At 60.9% G+C, this 14,440-nt stretch overlaps 1 protein-coding gene across 1 annotated transcript in view; it reads right to left on the reverse strand.

Moving 5' to 3' along the window:
• Window positions 1-4,750: 4,750 nt before the first annotated feature.
• Window positions 4,751-14,440, reverse strand: part of UVRAG (UV radiation resistance associated) — a 49,618-nt gene continuing 39,928 nt past the window's right edge. The window contains exons 14-15 of the mRNA XM_029048324.2: window positions 14,134-14,225; window positions 4,751-6,610 (exon numbers count right to left, since the gene is read on the reverse strand). Coding sequence (XP_028904157.1) covers window positions 5,941-6,610; window positions 14,134-14,225 — 762 coding nt within the window. The 3' untranslated portion in view covers window positions 4,751-5,940. The remainder of the gene's footprint in view (window positions 6,611-14,133; window positions 14,226-14,440) is intronic.

A 14,440-nucleotide genomic window follows, 5' to 3' on the forward strand; every position in this document is an offset into this window, starting at 1 on the left:
CTCGCCCCTTGAGCTGCCCCCCTCTGCCCCCTCGGCTCATCTAAGGCAAGTGTGTGGTGTGTTTTTTGTGTGTGTGTCCAGCAGCCGCTGGACAGTTTAATCTCTGCTGGAAGCTCGGCCCCTCTCCCGGCCGACACCTGCTCGGAGCCTTCCGCCGCAGAAGCCGGGACAAGGGCGGGTGGGAGGTCACGGCCCGACCCCCGAGGGAACAGACGACACGACCCCACGGCCCCTGCACCCCGACCCCTGCCGGTCTGCCCCCGGCGGGGATGAAAGGCGGCCCGGGGCAGGGGGGTTGCCCCCGCCTGTGGCCCAGCCCGTCAGCCTCGTCCTTCCCGTCACCCCTCGGCTCACCCAGCCCGGGGTTCGTTCTCGGACCAGCCGCCCCACGATGCTGGGAGGAACTATTTGCTGGTTGTCCTCCTGGACCCCCGCCCTCATGGTTGGAGATGGACCCTAACCATCAGAGATGGATTCTAATCGTGGAATCCCCTTGATTCTCTGCTTTCCATCCCTAACTTCCCCGCGGTGACCCAGCACAGACCATCCAACACCCCGACTCTCCCCTCTCCATCCCTGACTCCCCTCTCCATCCCCGGCTCTCCCCAGTGACCCAGCGAGGACCTTCCTAATCCCACCTTCCTAATGGCCTTGATTCTCCCCTCTCCCTCCATCCCTGATTTGATGCAGCAGGGACCATCCCACACCCCCAACCTTCCCCTCTCCATCCTTCACCCTCCCCGGGGACTCAGCACGGATTACCCCATACTCTCCATTCTCCCCTCTCCATCCCTAACTCTTCCCCGTGACCCTGCCCGGACGCCGCCACCCCCAAACTCTCTTTGAGAAGCTGGAAGGGATGGGGAAGACTGCCGTAGGTGAGGAGAGAGCTGCATCCGAGGGCCCGGGGGGGCCGGAGAGGATCAGGGATAGGGAGGGAAAAAGGGCCAAGGCCGGCCAGCAGGGAGAGGGGCCGCCTGGGAAGGAAGAGCCGGGGCGGGAGGGGGCTCTCGTAGGGGGCTGCGCGCCAGCCTCCCCCTATGGGGTTGGGGGATGGGGGAGTTGGGGTCCGGACGTGTTTCATTAGGGGCCTGGGTCTCTGCTGAGCTGCGCCTGGTCTTAGCACCTCATCAGGGAGACCCAGGCCCTGACGGGAAACAGGCTGCGCTCTTCCCGCTCCCCCGGGCTCCCTCTCCACAGACCCCCCATCCCCTGTCTCTCCACCTCCCCCACACACTCTACTCGTCCCCCTACCCCCACCCCACTTCCCTGACTCTCCCTCTTTCAGCCCACCCGTTTGTCCCCTATGATAATAATAATAATAATAACGGTATTTATTAAGTGCCTGCTAGGTACCGTTTTAAGTGCCGGGTAGATACAAGGTAATCAGGTTGTCCCACATGGGGCTCCCAGTCTTAATCCCCATTTTACAGATGAGGGAACTGAGGCACCGAGAAGTTAAGTGACTTGCCCACAGTCACACAGCTGACAAGTGGCAGAGCCGGGATTTGAACCCATGACCTCTGACTCCCAAGCCTGGGCTCTTTCCACTAATAGCAACTTCTGGACCAGCTATGCACGTCCGCACAACCGACCGGAGCACCTCCGTCCACCTACGTGCCCGTCCGCGCCTACTAGGTAAGTACGCACTCATGGACGCACCCGCTTCTTCTTCTTTCTGGTAATTTATTTCATTGTCTGCCTTCCCTGCTAGATGGGAAGCTCCAGGAGGGGAGGGGTCATATCTCCCTACTCCACCGGACTCTCCCAAGTATTTAGTACAGTACAGTGGCGCAGTGGAAAGAGCACGGTCTTTGGAGTCAGGGCTCATGAGTTCAAATCCCAGCTCTGCCACTTGTCAGCTGTGTGACTGTGGGCAAGTCACTTAACTTCTCTGTGCCTCAGTTCCCTCATCTGTAAAATGGGGATTAAGACTGTGAGCCCCACGTGGGACAACCTGATTCCCCTGTGTCTACCCCAGCGCTTAGAACAGTGCTCTGCACATAGTAAGCGCTTAACAAATACCAACATTATTATTATTATTATTGCTCTACACACGGTAGGTAACTCAGTCAACACCACCGATTGACTACCACTCGCCGGGTGTCTGCTCCAAGCCTCAGTTTCTCTAGCTGTCGGGTGGGGGCTCCCAGGGAACTGACAGGGGGAAACAGGGCAGCCAGGTGCAAAGCTGAGAGGGACACGGCTGCCCCCCAGAGTCCCCCAGCCCCTCCCCACCTCGCCCCCAGACTACCGAAACAATAATAATAATAGTTAAGAGCTTACTTTGTGCCAAACACTGTTCTAAGCGCTGGGGTGCAAACGGGTTAATCAGGCTGGACAGAGTCCCTGTCCACAGTCGAAACTGGAGACAGTAGGATTTAATCCCCATTTTACAGATGAGGAAACGGAAGCCCAGAGAAGTTAAGCGACTTGCCCAAGGTCTCCCAGCAGACAAGCGGCCGAGTCGGGGTTAGAAGCCAGGTCCTCCGACACCAAGGCCCGTGCTCTTTCCAACTGGCCACGCTGCTCCTGGATTACTAAATGTTCAGCACGTCTCCTTCAGCGTCAAAATCACAATCGCGCAAATCAGCGCTTGGCACAGAGTAAGTGCTTAACAGATACCACAATAATAATAATAATAATGATAATAACCAGCCCACTCGATTACCCGAGAAGCCGGAGGAGAGAGATCACGCAAAGCCATCTGGGGAGGAGGGGGAGGCCATGGCCGAGGGAGTCGGGGTTTCAGGCTCGGATTCCCGGGGAGCTCTCTCGCTCACGGCTAACTAACTTCATCCGCCAAACGGAGAATTCGCTTGCCGTTAAGGGGCTGTAAGCGCAATGGGCATTGTCTCCCTACCCGGCAGCCCCCGGGGGGGCAGCTGGGAAGTCTTGCTGGTGGCCCCGGGCCCGGCCGCCGGCGGCTCGGACGGGCCGGGAAACCAGGCCGGAGTTGGCCGGAGGGAAGGCTGGGGGCTGGCGCCGGGGAAATGGGAAGCTTTCTCGGGTAGGGGATGCGGGACCCCTCGTCCTCCTTTCCCGCTCCCCCCTCGGCCCTTCCAGAGGCTCGGGGTCCCGAAGCCACGCCAACCCCGTGCCATCTGGAGGGCTTGGACGCCGGCCACGCGTGTGCCGGAGATGAAAGGAGGCTGCGAAGGTCCGGGCTGTCCCCCGGCCCGAGAGGCGGCGAGCTGGACGGGCCCGAGTCTAAATAAATCACTAACACGAGGATTAAGCATTCCACGGACGTGCGTCCCCCGGGAGTAGGGGCCCGGGGAGAGACGGGAAAAGCAACAGAAACCAGAGAGGGGTCGGGGGGAGGTGGGGACCCTAACCGTCCAAGCCAACACCGCCCCTCCGGGCTCGCGGGCCCCGGGAGACGAGAAAATGCCGGGCGGGGGGCGGGGGTGGGGGGTGGGGAAGATGAGGCTTTGAGGCCCGAAGCGTTCGCCGAGCCAAGGGTTGGGGGGCGAGGGGGAGGAAGGTGTTGAGAGCAGCATCCTGTTCCCCGCGACGGGCCGGCCCGTGCAGAGCCAGCCAAGGACTGACCCCGGGGGGCGGTGGGGAGGGGGGCTGAACGAGGGTCTGGTCTCCACCCCGGAGCCCCTTGCCCCCTCGCCGCCCCCGCTCGGAGGGGCGGTGTCGGGCCTAGGATCCATTTGCTCTCAACCTGAGTCGTAACCCCCCAGCGTGGGAGATTTGTTCCAGGACGGCGATAATTGTTCCCAGCTCTGCGACTGAGATACAGCTCGCGCCGCTTTCAATCACCTCGCCCCCCCGCCCCCCCGCCACGGAGCTGGGGGAGGGGGCGAGGAAGGGGAGAGGGACAGGGTGAGAGGAGGAAGAGGAGGAGAAGGAGGGGAAGGCCCAGCCCCCATCATGACCCCTGCTCTCCCCGAAGGGGCCGGCACATTGCTCTGCACTCCCGGGGTGCTCAATAAATACGATGCCGAGTCATTCGATCGTATTTAATGAGCGCTTACTGGGCGCAGAGCACTGTACTAAGCGCTTAAAAAAATGATGGTATTGGTTAAGCACGTACTACGTGCCAAGCACGTTTCTAAGTGCTGGGGGAGATACAAGGTAATCAATCAGGTTGTCCCACGTGAGGCTCACAGATGAGGGAACTGAGGCACAGAGAAGTTAAGTGACTTGCCCAAAGTCACAGAGTCGATAAGTGGCGGGCCGGGATTAGAACCCACGACCTTTTGACTCCCAAGCCCGTGCTCTTTCCACTAAGCCACGCTGCTTCTCTGCTGATGACCGTCCCTGACAGGGCCAAGATGTTGGGAGGAACGGAGTGCTGGTAGCCCTTCTGGACACCTACTCCTGGTTGCAGAGGGGCCCCCCAACTCTTCCCCAGTGACCCTGCACAGACCATCCAACCCCCCGCAGACTCCTTTCCATCCCTGACTCTCCCCCAGGGATCCGGCACGGACCATCCGACACCCCTGACTCTTCCACCGGTAATTCAAAGGGACACGCTCATCCTTGGATTTGTCCAGAGGCGGCTCCGGCTACAAAGGTCTCCGTGGGAATGGATTCCCTAGGGGGTGGGATTTGGGGAGCAACAATTCCTCCCTTCCCCCTGCCCAGCCCCTTTCCCCCAGCCCCTCACCCTGTTCCCGGCACTGGACGCAGCCCCGCCCGGCAGAGGTGTTTGAGGAACGTATTTTCACAGAGCGAATCGCAGGGGGAAACCGGGGCGAGGAAGCTCGGTGCCGTGAAGAAAAGCCTGGCCCACCGGTGCAGTCAACGCAGCGTTTATTCCCGCACAGCCTGGGAGACAGATGTTCTTTCAAGAGTACCCAGAGCGGGGGGTGGGGGGCGGGGGGCAGGCGGCAGCCAGAGGGGGCTGACGGAGAGCACCGGCGTGACGCCCAGCCCGGGGACACCAGGGGCTCCCGTGAATTGGCCATCAGGCCCGCTCCACCATCAGACCGTCGCCAAGCTCCGGCTGCCCGGCCCTCACCGTCCAAACCGGCTCTGTGTGGAAGTGATCCTGTGCCTGCAGGTGAGCTGCACCCCAAGAGAAGAAGGGGGGCCACACACCCAGATCCCTCTGACCCTGCCTTACCCTGGCTTCGGGGCCAGCTGCAGAACGAGCGGTCGAGCCACAGAGGGCGGCCGATCGGCGGTGACCCACCGATACCTGAGGCGCACGCGGTACACGACGGGACGTCGGGACGGGGCCGAAGGCGGCGGTGCGTGTGGGGAGGGACGAGGGAGGGGAGGTGCAGTGTTGCGTGCCTGTGTGCGCGCGTATATGCACATGCTTGTGCGTGTGAGATTATGGGTGTGTGTTCAGAAACCTGAGATCTTGAAAGGGCAGATGGGAGGGAAGGCTGGCCTCTCAGACTCCTTCACCCATTAGGGAAAGGGGTCCAGACTCCTCAGGAGGACAAAGGCCTTGTGACAGTCTACAATTTCCAGCAATGATTCCCAAGAGCTTGGGAAACTGAGGCAAGCGGAAAGCCGGGAGGGAGGGGAGAAGCGTGTAGGCCTTAGTGAGGACCATACCCCTCCAAGACGAAAATGGAACTGTAAATAGCAGAAGCAGATAAACGTTGCGGGGTTGAGCTTTGGGCCGGTGGCAAGCTGAGCGGTCAGGGACCAAAACGCCGGTCCCGGGGAACGCTCAGGGGTCCTGGGTGGGCAGGGGCCGGGGGCTGGCCTGTCCCCGGGGAATCCACAGGGGTCCTGTGCGGACAGGGGCCGGGGGCTGACCTGCCCGGCGGAATCCCTAGGTTCAGCAAGCGCTCTCTCGGCCCCCTGGGTCTTCACTCGCTCTCGGCCTGTTGGCCGCTCTCTCTCCTGTCCCACAGTCGACCCAGACCTAAAGGTGCATCCCCGACTGTAGGTCAAGGCGCCGAGCCCTCCCCCGGCCGGTGCCTCCGGCCGGTCCCCCCAGCCTCCCGCCGGCCCCGTGGCCTCGGCTCACTTGTCGGAGCCCTTGCGCGGCCGGCGGAAGCTGGACACGTTCTCGTTCAGCGCGTAGATCCGGCGCGAGAACTCCTCGAACTCCCCCAGCACCTGGTCGTCGCACTCCACAGCCACGGCGCTGTCCACCGGGATGCAGCCGAACGCCTCCAGCTGGCCGCCTGCGCTGAGCCCCGTGGCCTCCAGCCCGATGATCTCCTCGGCCCGCTCCACCGTACAGCAGAAGTCGGCGCCCGCGGCGGGGGCGGGGCCCGCGGGCTCGCTTGGGAGAAGCGTCCCGTTGATGGCGCCCGGGTGGTCGGTGAGCCCCTCGCGCTGACCGGGGCCACCGGGCAGGCCCCCCGAGGCCTCCTCGGTGGAGCCGCCCCCCGCCCCCCGTCCTCGCCTCTCGCTTCCTTTGGAGAAGTCCGAGGAGGGGCTCAAGGAGGAGGAGAGCGAGTCCCGCTCTACCTCTCCGCCGCGGGCGCCGGGGGTGGGCTGGGCCACTGCCAAGTCGTAGCTGGGCGGCGGCGTTCGGCACTGCAGTCTCTCGCTCTCCGAACTGGCCCGCTTCCGGAGCACTGGGGCCGGCGAAGGGGGCCCGCCAGAGAAGCCAGCATCAGCGCTCCCAAACGTGGCGCTCTGTCGCTTGGGCACGGGGATGGCGCTGGAGGCGTGATGTCTGTCGCTGGGGGCAAACGGAAACGAGTTAACCCGGCCCGCCCCGGGGTTGGGTGAGAACGAGCGCTTTGGACCCGGAACCCAGCGGTGCCGACAGGAGGCCCTGCTGTCCCCGGCTAGCCACGCGGTGAGCAACTAGGAGCGACTTGAGGGAACCCACCTTGCCCCAGTCCCTCCTGGAGCCGAGACAAACCGGAGACCTGCACCTGCCGCTCGACCCCTCGTGTGACTCGGGAAAGGTAGCGGCTGTGGAGCCACTAGTACGGACTCTGAAATTCTACTCCTCTACCGACTTTTTTTTGTGTGTATGGCCCTTTTGTCCTTGTCCTTTATGCTGTTTTAGTGTTTCACTTGTCTCGCTGAGTCTGTTTCCTGTCTTCCTCCCAACACATCTACTCACAGATTGTGAGCTCTCTGTGGGTCGGGGTCTGATTCCCAACTGTGTACTCTTTCCCAACATTTAGTATAGTACTCTGCACACTGGAAGCACTTAGTAAATACTATTACTACCCACGGCAATATAGGCAGGTCTGTTCGTCTATTCACCTGTAGCTGATTTACGCTGAATCTGTGTTTTCCCTCATTGCCGCTTCGTTTACAGTCTGTCTGCCCGTTTCTTTCGTGAGACTGTAAGCTCCTTTGGAGCGGGTATTCTCTCTTCTAACTTGTCTGAGCCCTCTCAAGGCCCCAGCGCAGTGCTCTGCACACAGTAATCCCTCAACATATACTGGGGATGCAGATGGCAGCTTCCGTGCGTCCCCTTCCAAACCTCCACTACAATATCCAGCTACCAAGGTCTCTTCCCGGGATGGCTGCGCCTAGGCCTGGGGTACAGAAACCAAACAGCCCTTCTTACCCCGCTATCGGCCCCGAGGGCCAGGAGTGAGGGCTCAGGGACCCAGCTATCCTCCAAGAAAGAAAGAGGCTACTCCAAGGGCTGGGTTATTGTCCTCCTCTCTCAGATATCTAGAAGAGGAGGAGCCTGGAGTTCAAATGCCACACAACCTCTGCCGTTCTGGGCCCATGCTTTCCTTCCCCAGGCTCCCCTTCACCAAGGACCTTCCCAGACCTGCTTGCCCCCCTTCAACACACACACACATTCTAGGGGTCTGCAGGCAGTGAGCCATCCAATCCAAATTTCTTTCCCCTAGATGGGTTTACAGGATGGCTGTTCCCCAACTCCCACAGCCCACGCTCCCCTCCACTGAGGCCCGATGCCTGGAACTCCCAGTGCCAATCACTTGGGGGATAAGGGTGTTTGCTGGCAACATCCTGCAGTTGAGGAGTAGGAAAGGGTGTCAGGGACAGGCAGGATGAACATGAGGGCAGTGGTGGGCCAGAAGTGGGGGTGAGGTGCACTGACCCTTTACCCCACCACAAGCAACAAACTTTTACTCTGTTGCTGTTTTAATTAATTTTAGCCTGCCCGCCCCCCACCCTCCCGTATATCTACCCTGCTCTTGGTCAGAGGGTCTGCCCAGCGTTCAGTACCGTGACCTGCCCAGTGCAAGCCCCGGTCATCAGTGCTGGGCCCAGTTACCACTGCTGAGGGCAGGACGGTGGGACTTTCAGCCGGTCCTCTGGATCTCCGGGGCTTCTGCCAGGTGCACTCACTGGGGCCGGGGAGGCCCAGACAGTCAGTCAATCAGACAGGCAGAAAGACAGATGGACGTGACTGGCGGGGTGGGGAGGCATTCAGGGTAAGTGGTGGGACTTGCCCCCACTGAGGCTGGGAGAGACAAGACACACGCAGCCCTGGGTGCGGAATGAGATCGAGAGAGCAGCGGGTGGAGCCCGGGCCTCAGGGGACAATTAACAGAAGAGAACCCTCTGGTGTTTCCAGGTGGGTGGGTCAGTTTTTCCCCTGCCCCACAGGGCCCTCGACTAGCCCAGGCACGGAAACCATCATGGATTTACTGCGTTTCCTCGGGTCTGGTCCCCCACCGTTACTCCTGCAGATTCTGCAGCCTCCCTTTGCCCGGATCCCCGAGCCTGGCTGCCAGGGCACGGAGCAAGACGCCACCTTCCTGATGGGGTGACACCCTCGCATGCAACTTGCTGGACCGGGGCACACCAGGCCCCGGGGGCACTGCAGATCAGGGCAAGAAGGGGGACGAGGACCCGGCCCTATATCAACAGCCTTCTCGGAGCTGACGCCAGAGCACAGGGCGAAGCCCCTTCCACAGTGCTCTCTCTATTCCCGCTCCATCATTTTATCTGTCGGCAGCTCGGCCCCAAATCAGGCAGTCTTGTGTGAGAGTACGATTCAGGCTCAAATACGTATCTTTCCCTCCCTACAGAATGTTTCCTCAGAGGGACTTAACTAGATCACAGCTGGTCAGAATACTAAATCTTGATTGTCTGGAGCCCCGCCAAAAGCCACAGCTACAACCCGATGGTATGAGAATACTTAAAAAAAATAACTTTTAAACATCATTTGATCTTTTTTTTTCTGCAGCGAGCAATGACCTCATGGTGGTAAGGACTCTGAATGGAGGTGTTTAAGTTGGTTTATAGCCATCTGAAATGTTTGAAGCACCAGGCACTGCTCAGAGCCAATATCATGTCAACTGTGCTAAAAAGCAATAATAGTTTCTCACCTTCTTAAAGATTACTGCTGAAATAATGCTGGTAATGACAGCGCAGGGGAGGTGCCAGGACAGGGCGGTCAGGATGAAGTTGAGGGAAAATTACGTCTCTCGGTAACTGAGAAATTATGACCTTCGGAGAACGTTTGGGTTTTTTTTTTCTTCATACCATAAATTAGCCCACCACAGGTTCCAAAACTCGGCCAGCGCCGGTTTTAGCGTCTTCCTTTCCCTCTCTCTTTCTCTGGATCGAGCCCGGGGAAGGGCAGAGCGGCTGGAGGGGGAGCCAAACTGAACATCTAGAGCTTCTCTCCCCAGAGGGGTCCAAGGTAAAGTTTCCAATATGAGAGTTGGGGGATGGGGGAGGGGACAGAGAGGAGAGGGAAAAAAAGTGGAAGGGAGAGAGATGGAGAGAGGGAGAAGGGGTGAGAGAGACAGAGAGGAAGGGGGTGGGAAGGGGGACAGGGAGAGGAGGGCTGGGATGAGAGGAAGACAGGGAGGGGGAGAGGGGGTGAGATAGGGAGAGGGGAGGTGGGGAGGGGGACAGGGAGAGAGGACTGGGGTGAGGGGGAGGGGAAGACACGGAGAAGGGGGCTGGAGAACAAGGGAGAAGGCTGTGAGGGAGACAGGGAGGGGGGCCAGAGAGAGGGGAAAGGGGAGAGGGAGAGAGAGAGAGCGATGAGCCCTGCCACCGACCCGAATGCTGAAATGTTTCTATCTGGGCTCGACCGAGAACCTCCCCCTTGCCTCTCCCCAGGACACAAAGGTGACAAATGCTTCCGGAGCCAACGGTGTGCGCCTGAGAGCTGCATCGGGCTCCTCCCCACTCCCCATGCGCTGTGCCGTGCCAACCCCAGGCCTCTTCTCAGGACCGGAATGGGTCTGCAAGATATCGTTTAGCTGCCTCTAAGAGGGGAGTCGCCCCAAGGGCTTTCTGTCTTGGTTTAGGCTCACAGGGTGGAGGGGGCTGGTGAGGCAGAGAGCAGAAAAGACCCCTCGGGGAAGGGGCCAATTAAAGGGGCATAACACCCACTCAGTGGAGGTGGCCAGCATGCCAGGGCTACTAACCGGTCAGCTGTCCGGCGGGGCGAGGCTGGGCCCACCGTGGGTGGGCGGGTGGGTGGGGGAGGGAAAGGAAGGGGCGGAGGGGGAGAGGAGGGAGGAGGGCAGGGAAGTGAGGAAGAGTGCGCAAGGGAGGCAGGAGCGGGACGGGAGTGTGTGGGAGGAGAGGCAGGTACCAGGCTGGGCCAAGCCTCGAGCAAAGTCAAATGACTCGAAGCAGATGCCCCTCGGGGCCGCGATCCTCCCAGGAGACCAAAGCGAAGACACCAAATCCTTGGTGGGAGGGTTTGGGTCACCTCCTCTGACCCAACAGGGAGCAGGAGCTTGTGCCGGGCCTGAGGTAACCTTGCCCCACTTCCCCACCGGATCCTTTAACCAGACCCGAATGGTCACGCATCTGTTGGCCCCGAGGCAAGGGCTGAGGGACCATAGCCAAGGGGATGGGCCTAGCTGGGGATTTGGGAGATCCTTCCGAGGAGCGCTGGGAGAAGCAACGTGGCTTAGTGGACAGAGCACGGGCCTGGGAGTCAGAAGGACCTGGGTTCTAACCCCGGCTCCGCCACGTCTGCTGTGTGACTTTGGGAAAGTCCCTTAACTTCTCTGGGCCTCAGTTACCTCGTCTGTAAAATGGGGAGGAAGGTGTGAACCCCATGTGGGGCAGAGACTGTGTCCAACCTGATTAACTCGATCTAGTCCAGTGCTTGGCACATAGGAAGTGCTAAAGAAGTACCTCAGTTATCATCATGATGATGACTATTATAAAAAAACATTTTTGCTGAAAAGCAAAAACCAGTTGGAACCTGGTTTGCCCCCGCTGCCTCCCTGCCGGACTCTCTGGAGAAACTGCCCTATGCAGGAGCCCAAGACTCCCGCCGGGAGTCCAGCTGGGATCGGGCCAGGGCAGAGCCAGGAAGGGCTGGCTGGCTCAATCGGGACCCTGGTGCAGAGGCTGTCAGACGGCCACGGGACCTCCCCTCGGGCCGGCTGCATCGGTGAGGGCCGGGGCGTCGGGGAGTGGCCTCGGGGTGACCCACGGGCAGCTCTGAGAGACAGAGGTCAGCAGGCCGAGGGGGCCGCCAGCCAGGACTCTGCTGCAATGATCCTGCAATAGCCGGACTGTGGGAGGAGACCCCGGGGGGACCCGGGCAGGGCAGAAGGGGAGATGTCACAAGGACACGAACCCAAAGTCCGATGCAAGCGGCCGGAGGCTAGTGGCCGGCCAGGGCCCGCCCAGCTGCAAAATGACAGCGGCCGCCGGGGTGGCTGGTTGTGAGCGGCGGTGGCCCGAGGCCAGCGCGCTGCGAAACGTCAGGGTTGTTTGCCCAGCTTTAATTCTCCGTGAGTGGCGGCATCACTCTACAGAGTTTTCTACTGCTCTAGAGAAACAGAGCGCAACAGCCCCACAGCGCTCTCTTCCCCCAAACGAGCCCCTCCCTCCCCTCATCCTTCTCCTCCCCTACGCTCCCCCTCACACATGGGATCAGCAGGACACACCCCACTGAAGGGCAGTGTTGTGGGGAGAGAGGAACCCCTAAGCCCTCAGCCAGGCCAGGCTCGCCAGCACACACCCACTGAGGGGAAAGGGAGGGGAGGGAGAGGCAGAAAACGTGGTTTCTGGGATGAGATGGAAGATCCAAACCCAGACAGTAATAGGCTCACCGGAGGGTTGGCCGGGAGGAACAAATAGCTAAAGATAGAACCCCCCAAATCTGCGGGGGTCCCCCAAGCTCTCAGACAGGACAGTCCCGTGGCCAGCCCTGGTCCACCGCAGGCTCGTAGGCTCGGCAACCCAAGGGGTCTGGCCCGGAGCCCGATAGGGTTACACCCAGCCAGCAGAGCGGGGGGGAGCGGTCAGCTCTCCACCGGCTCAGTGCACGGCTCTGATCTTAGTGGCCGGAGGACCCGGTGAGAACCTTCCCTGGCACCATCGGTCCTCCTCTGCTCTCCTTCCCCGTCCTTCCAAACACCCCTCAGGTCCTCCCCTCCTCGCTCCCTCCATCCTCCCCGGCAAGCCTGGAGTGATCCAATGCTTGAAGAGATGCCAGTCCGCTCTGTCTCTCCTCATGTCTTGGTTTCCTTGGATTCCTCAGCCCGTGTGTATACTTAGCTGGGCAAGGAGGAGGAAAGATGTGGGCCTTTAGATTGGGAGCTCCCTGAGGGACAAGAACTATGTTTAATTACCACCCGTGTATTCTCTCCCAGTGCTTATTACAGCGGCCTGCGGCCAGTGAGCGATTAATAAATGCAATTACTACTATTCCTGGGTCAGAGATCTGCCGGGTCTGCGTCTGCAAATCTGCAGTCAGACATGGGCCCCCACGCCCCCGGACGCAGGCAGAGCCAAGCCCTTCCGACCCCTGGAAATCAAGGGCAGATGGGCTGGACCGCATCCAGCGACTTGACTGGCTGAGGGGGACCACTGCTAGCCCTGACGCCCGGGGAGGTTCCAGAGACTCCCTGCGCCTCCCCCCGCCACCCAGAGCACCTTAACCCCAGGTCCCGACGAGCCGCGACGGCCACGCTCGTATCCAAGCTTTCAATCTCGCCGGCATCCGTCACCCGACAGCTCGTGAGCGCATTGTTCTCGGAACATCATTCAGCCGGACGCTCCGAGCCCTTCGGGCCCGGGACCACGCACGGACGGACGGGGAGCGGAAAGAAAAACCGCATGCTTCAGTGGCGGGTGTCTGGCACCGCGCCAGGCCGGGCCGTTTGGCCGTAAGCCTCCGAACGCCGGCAGGATCCCCGTCTTTCCTGTTCTTCTACGCTGCCCCGTGGCCGGGAAGAGGAAAAGGGGTTCTGGCCTGGAGAGGGCTGGCCCCTAGGGGCTGAGGCTCAACCCGCACGCTCACGCCCGCCCTGGCTCAGGTCATTTGGCGGGCACCGCCGGGTAGACCCCGGTGACGTGGGCCAGATTCCGGCAAAGGAAATCAAAACGGGGGCCAGAGGCTTCCCTGGGCTCGATTAAACAGATAGGGGCTACCGGCTGCCCCGGCTTGGGGGCCTCTCATGGCACTCACACTTTTTACTAACCACTGGGAAAGCCCAGAGGAGGGACCGAGGCTGTGCCGGTCCAAGCACGCTCGTCCGGGGGCTACACGCTGTGTGCCATCCCCGCATGCTGCCTGCAGGCTCTGTCAATTGCCGGCTTGTGCATGCCCGTCTGGCAGTTATGCCTCGTGCCCATCCACGGGCTACATCGCACGCCTGCTCAGGCGTGCCGTCCGCAGGCTTCGCTGAGCTCCCCCCCAACCCGGCCACCGGGGCAGCTGCCCAGCGCAGAGGAAACACCAATGTTTTGTTAGACACTGAAAGGAGATCTTCCCACAGGAGGCTGCGTTTTTCTGCCCTTTGCACTGAGGTTTGCGGGCCTGGGCCCCTCCTTGATCTGCTGTTGCTCTTGGCGATGCTCAGCCTCCCTGGCGGTGGCCTGTTCTAGCTCCTTCCTGGGCTGTGAGCTCTCCCTCTCGCTCGGCGAGACTTCTGCACGCTTCCTTCAGCCCCTTCCCCACCCCTGGCCGAGCCATGCCACGGGCTCAGCTGCAGAGGGGCCGGCTCATCGGGCGCCTTGGTTTCCTCACCCCTTTCACCCGCTCCCTTCCTGCACAGCTCGCGTGTTCCCTGTGACCCCGATAGCAGGGCCTAGGCAGAGGCTAGCGAGAGGGTCACAACACTGCCCGACTCCGCTCCGCCCAAAAGACGACCCATCGGCTCAGATCTCCACTGGCCCCCCAAAACTGAGGAGGTAGTGGTGCGATCCCTCCCACCCCAAGCCCTGCCAGGTGCCCTCACGCTCCCGGAACAGACCGGGAGCTCCCCGACCATTGGGCCTCGCGGCCTCCAGTCTTCTCGCTTCACCCCCCGCCGACCGCCCCCTTACCATCTGACCATCAGCCCGTGCTCCAGGAAGCTCTTGAGGTTGGGCAGGGTCTGTCTCAGGTCTGGAGTCCCCAGGCCATGCTGGTATCTCAGCTGCAAGAAAGAATCGATCTATCAGTGAGATTTATTGAGCACTTTCGGCCGCACGGAAGGCGGGTGGACGGTGAAAGGAAGGCCGAGAGAGAGGTCAGCAGGCTACGGCCAATATGAATCTCCCCCGACCACCCGCGGGGAGACAGAGGGGTCGAGAGTGTTCCTGGGCACTGAGAGGAAGAGCGGCTCCGCCCCCGATCCATGACTTCAATGCC

The sequence above is a fragment of the Ornithorhynchus anatinus genome, chromosome 20, assembly GCF_004115215.2.
Source record: "Ornithorhynchus anatinus isolate Pmale09 chromosome 20, mOrnAna1.pri.v4, whole genome shotgun sequence".
In the NCBI taxonomy this organism is placed as follows: Eukaryota; Metazoa; Chordata; class Mammalia; order Monotremata; family Ornithorhynchidae; genus Ornithorhynchus; species Ornithorhynchus anatinus.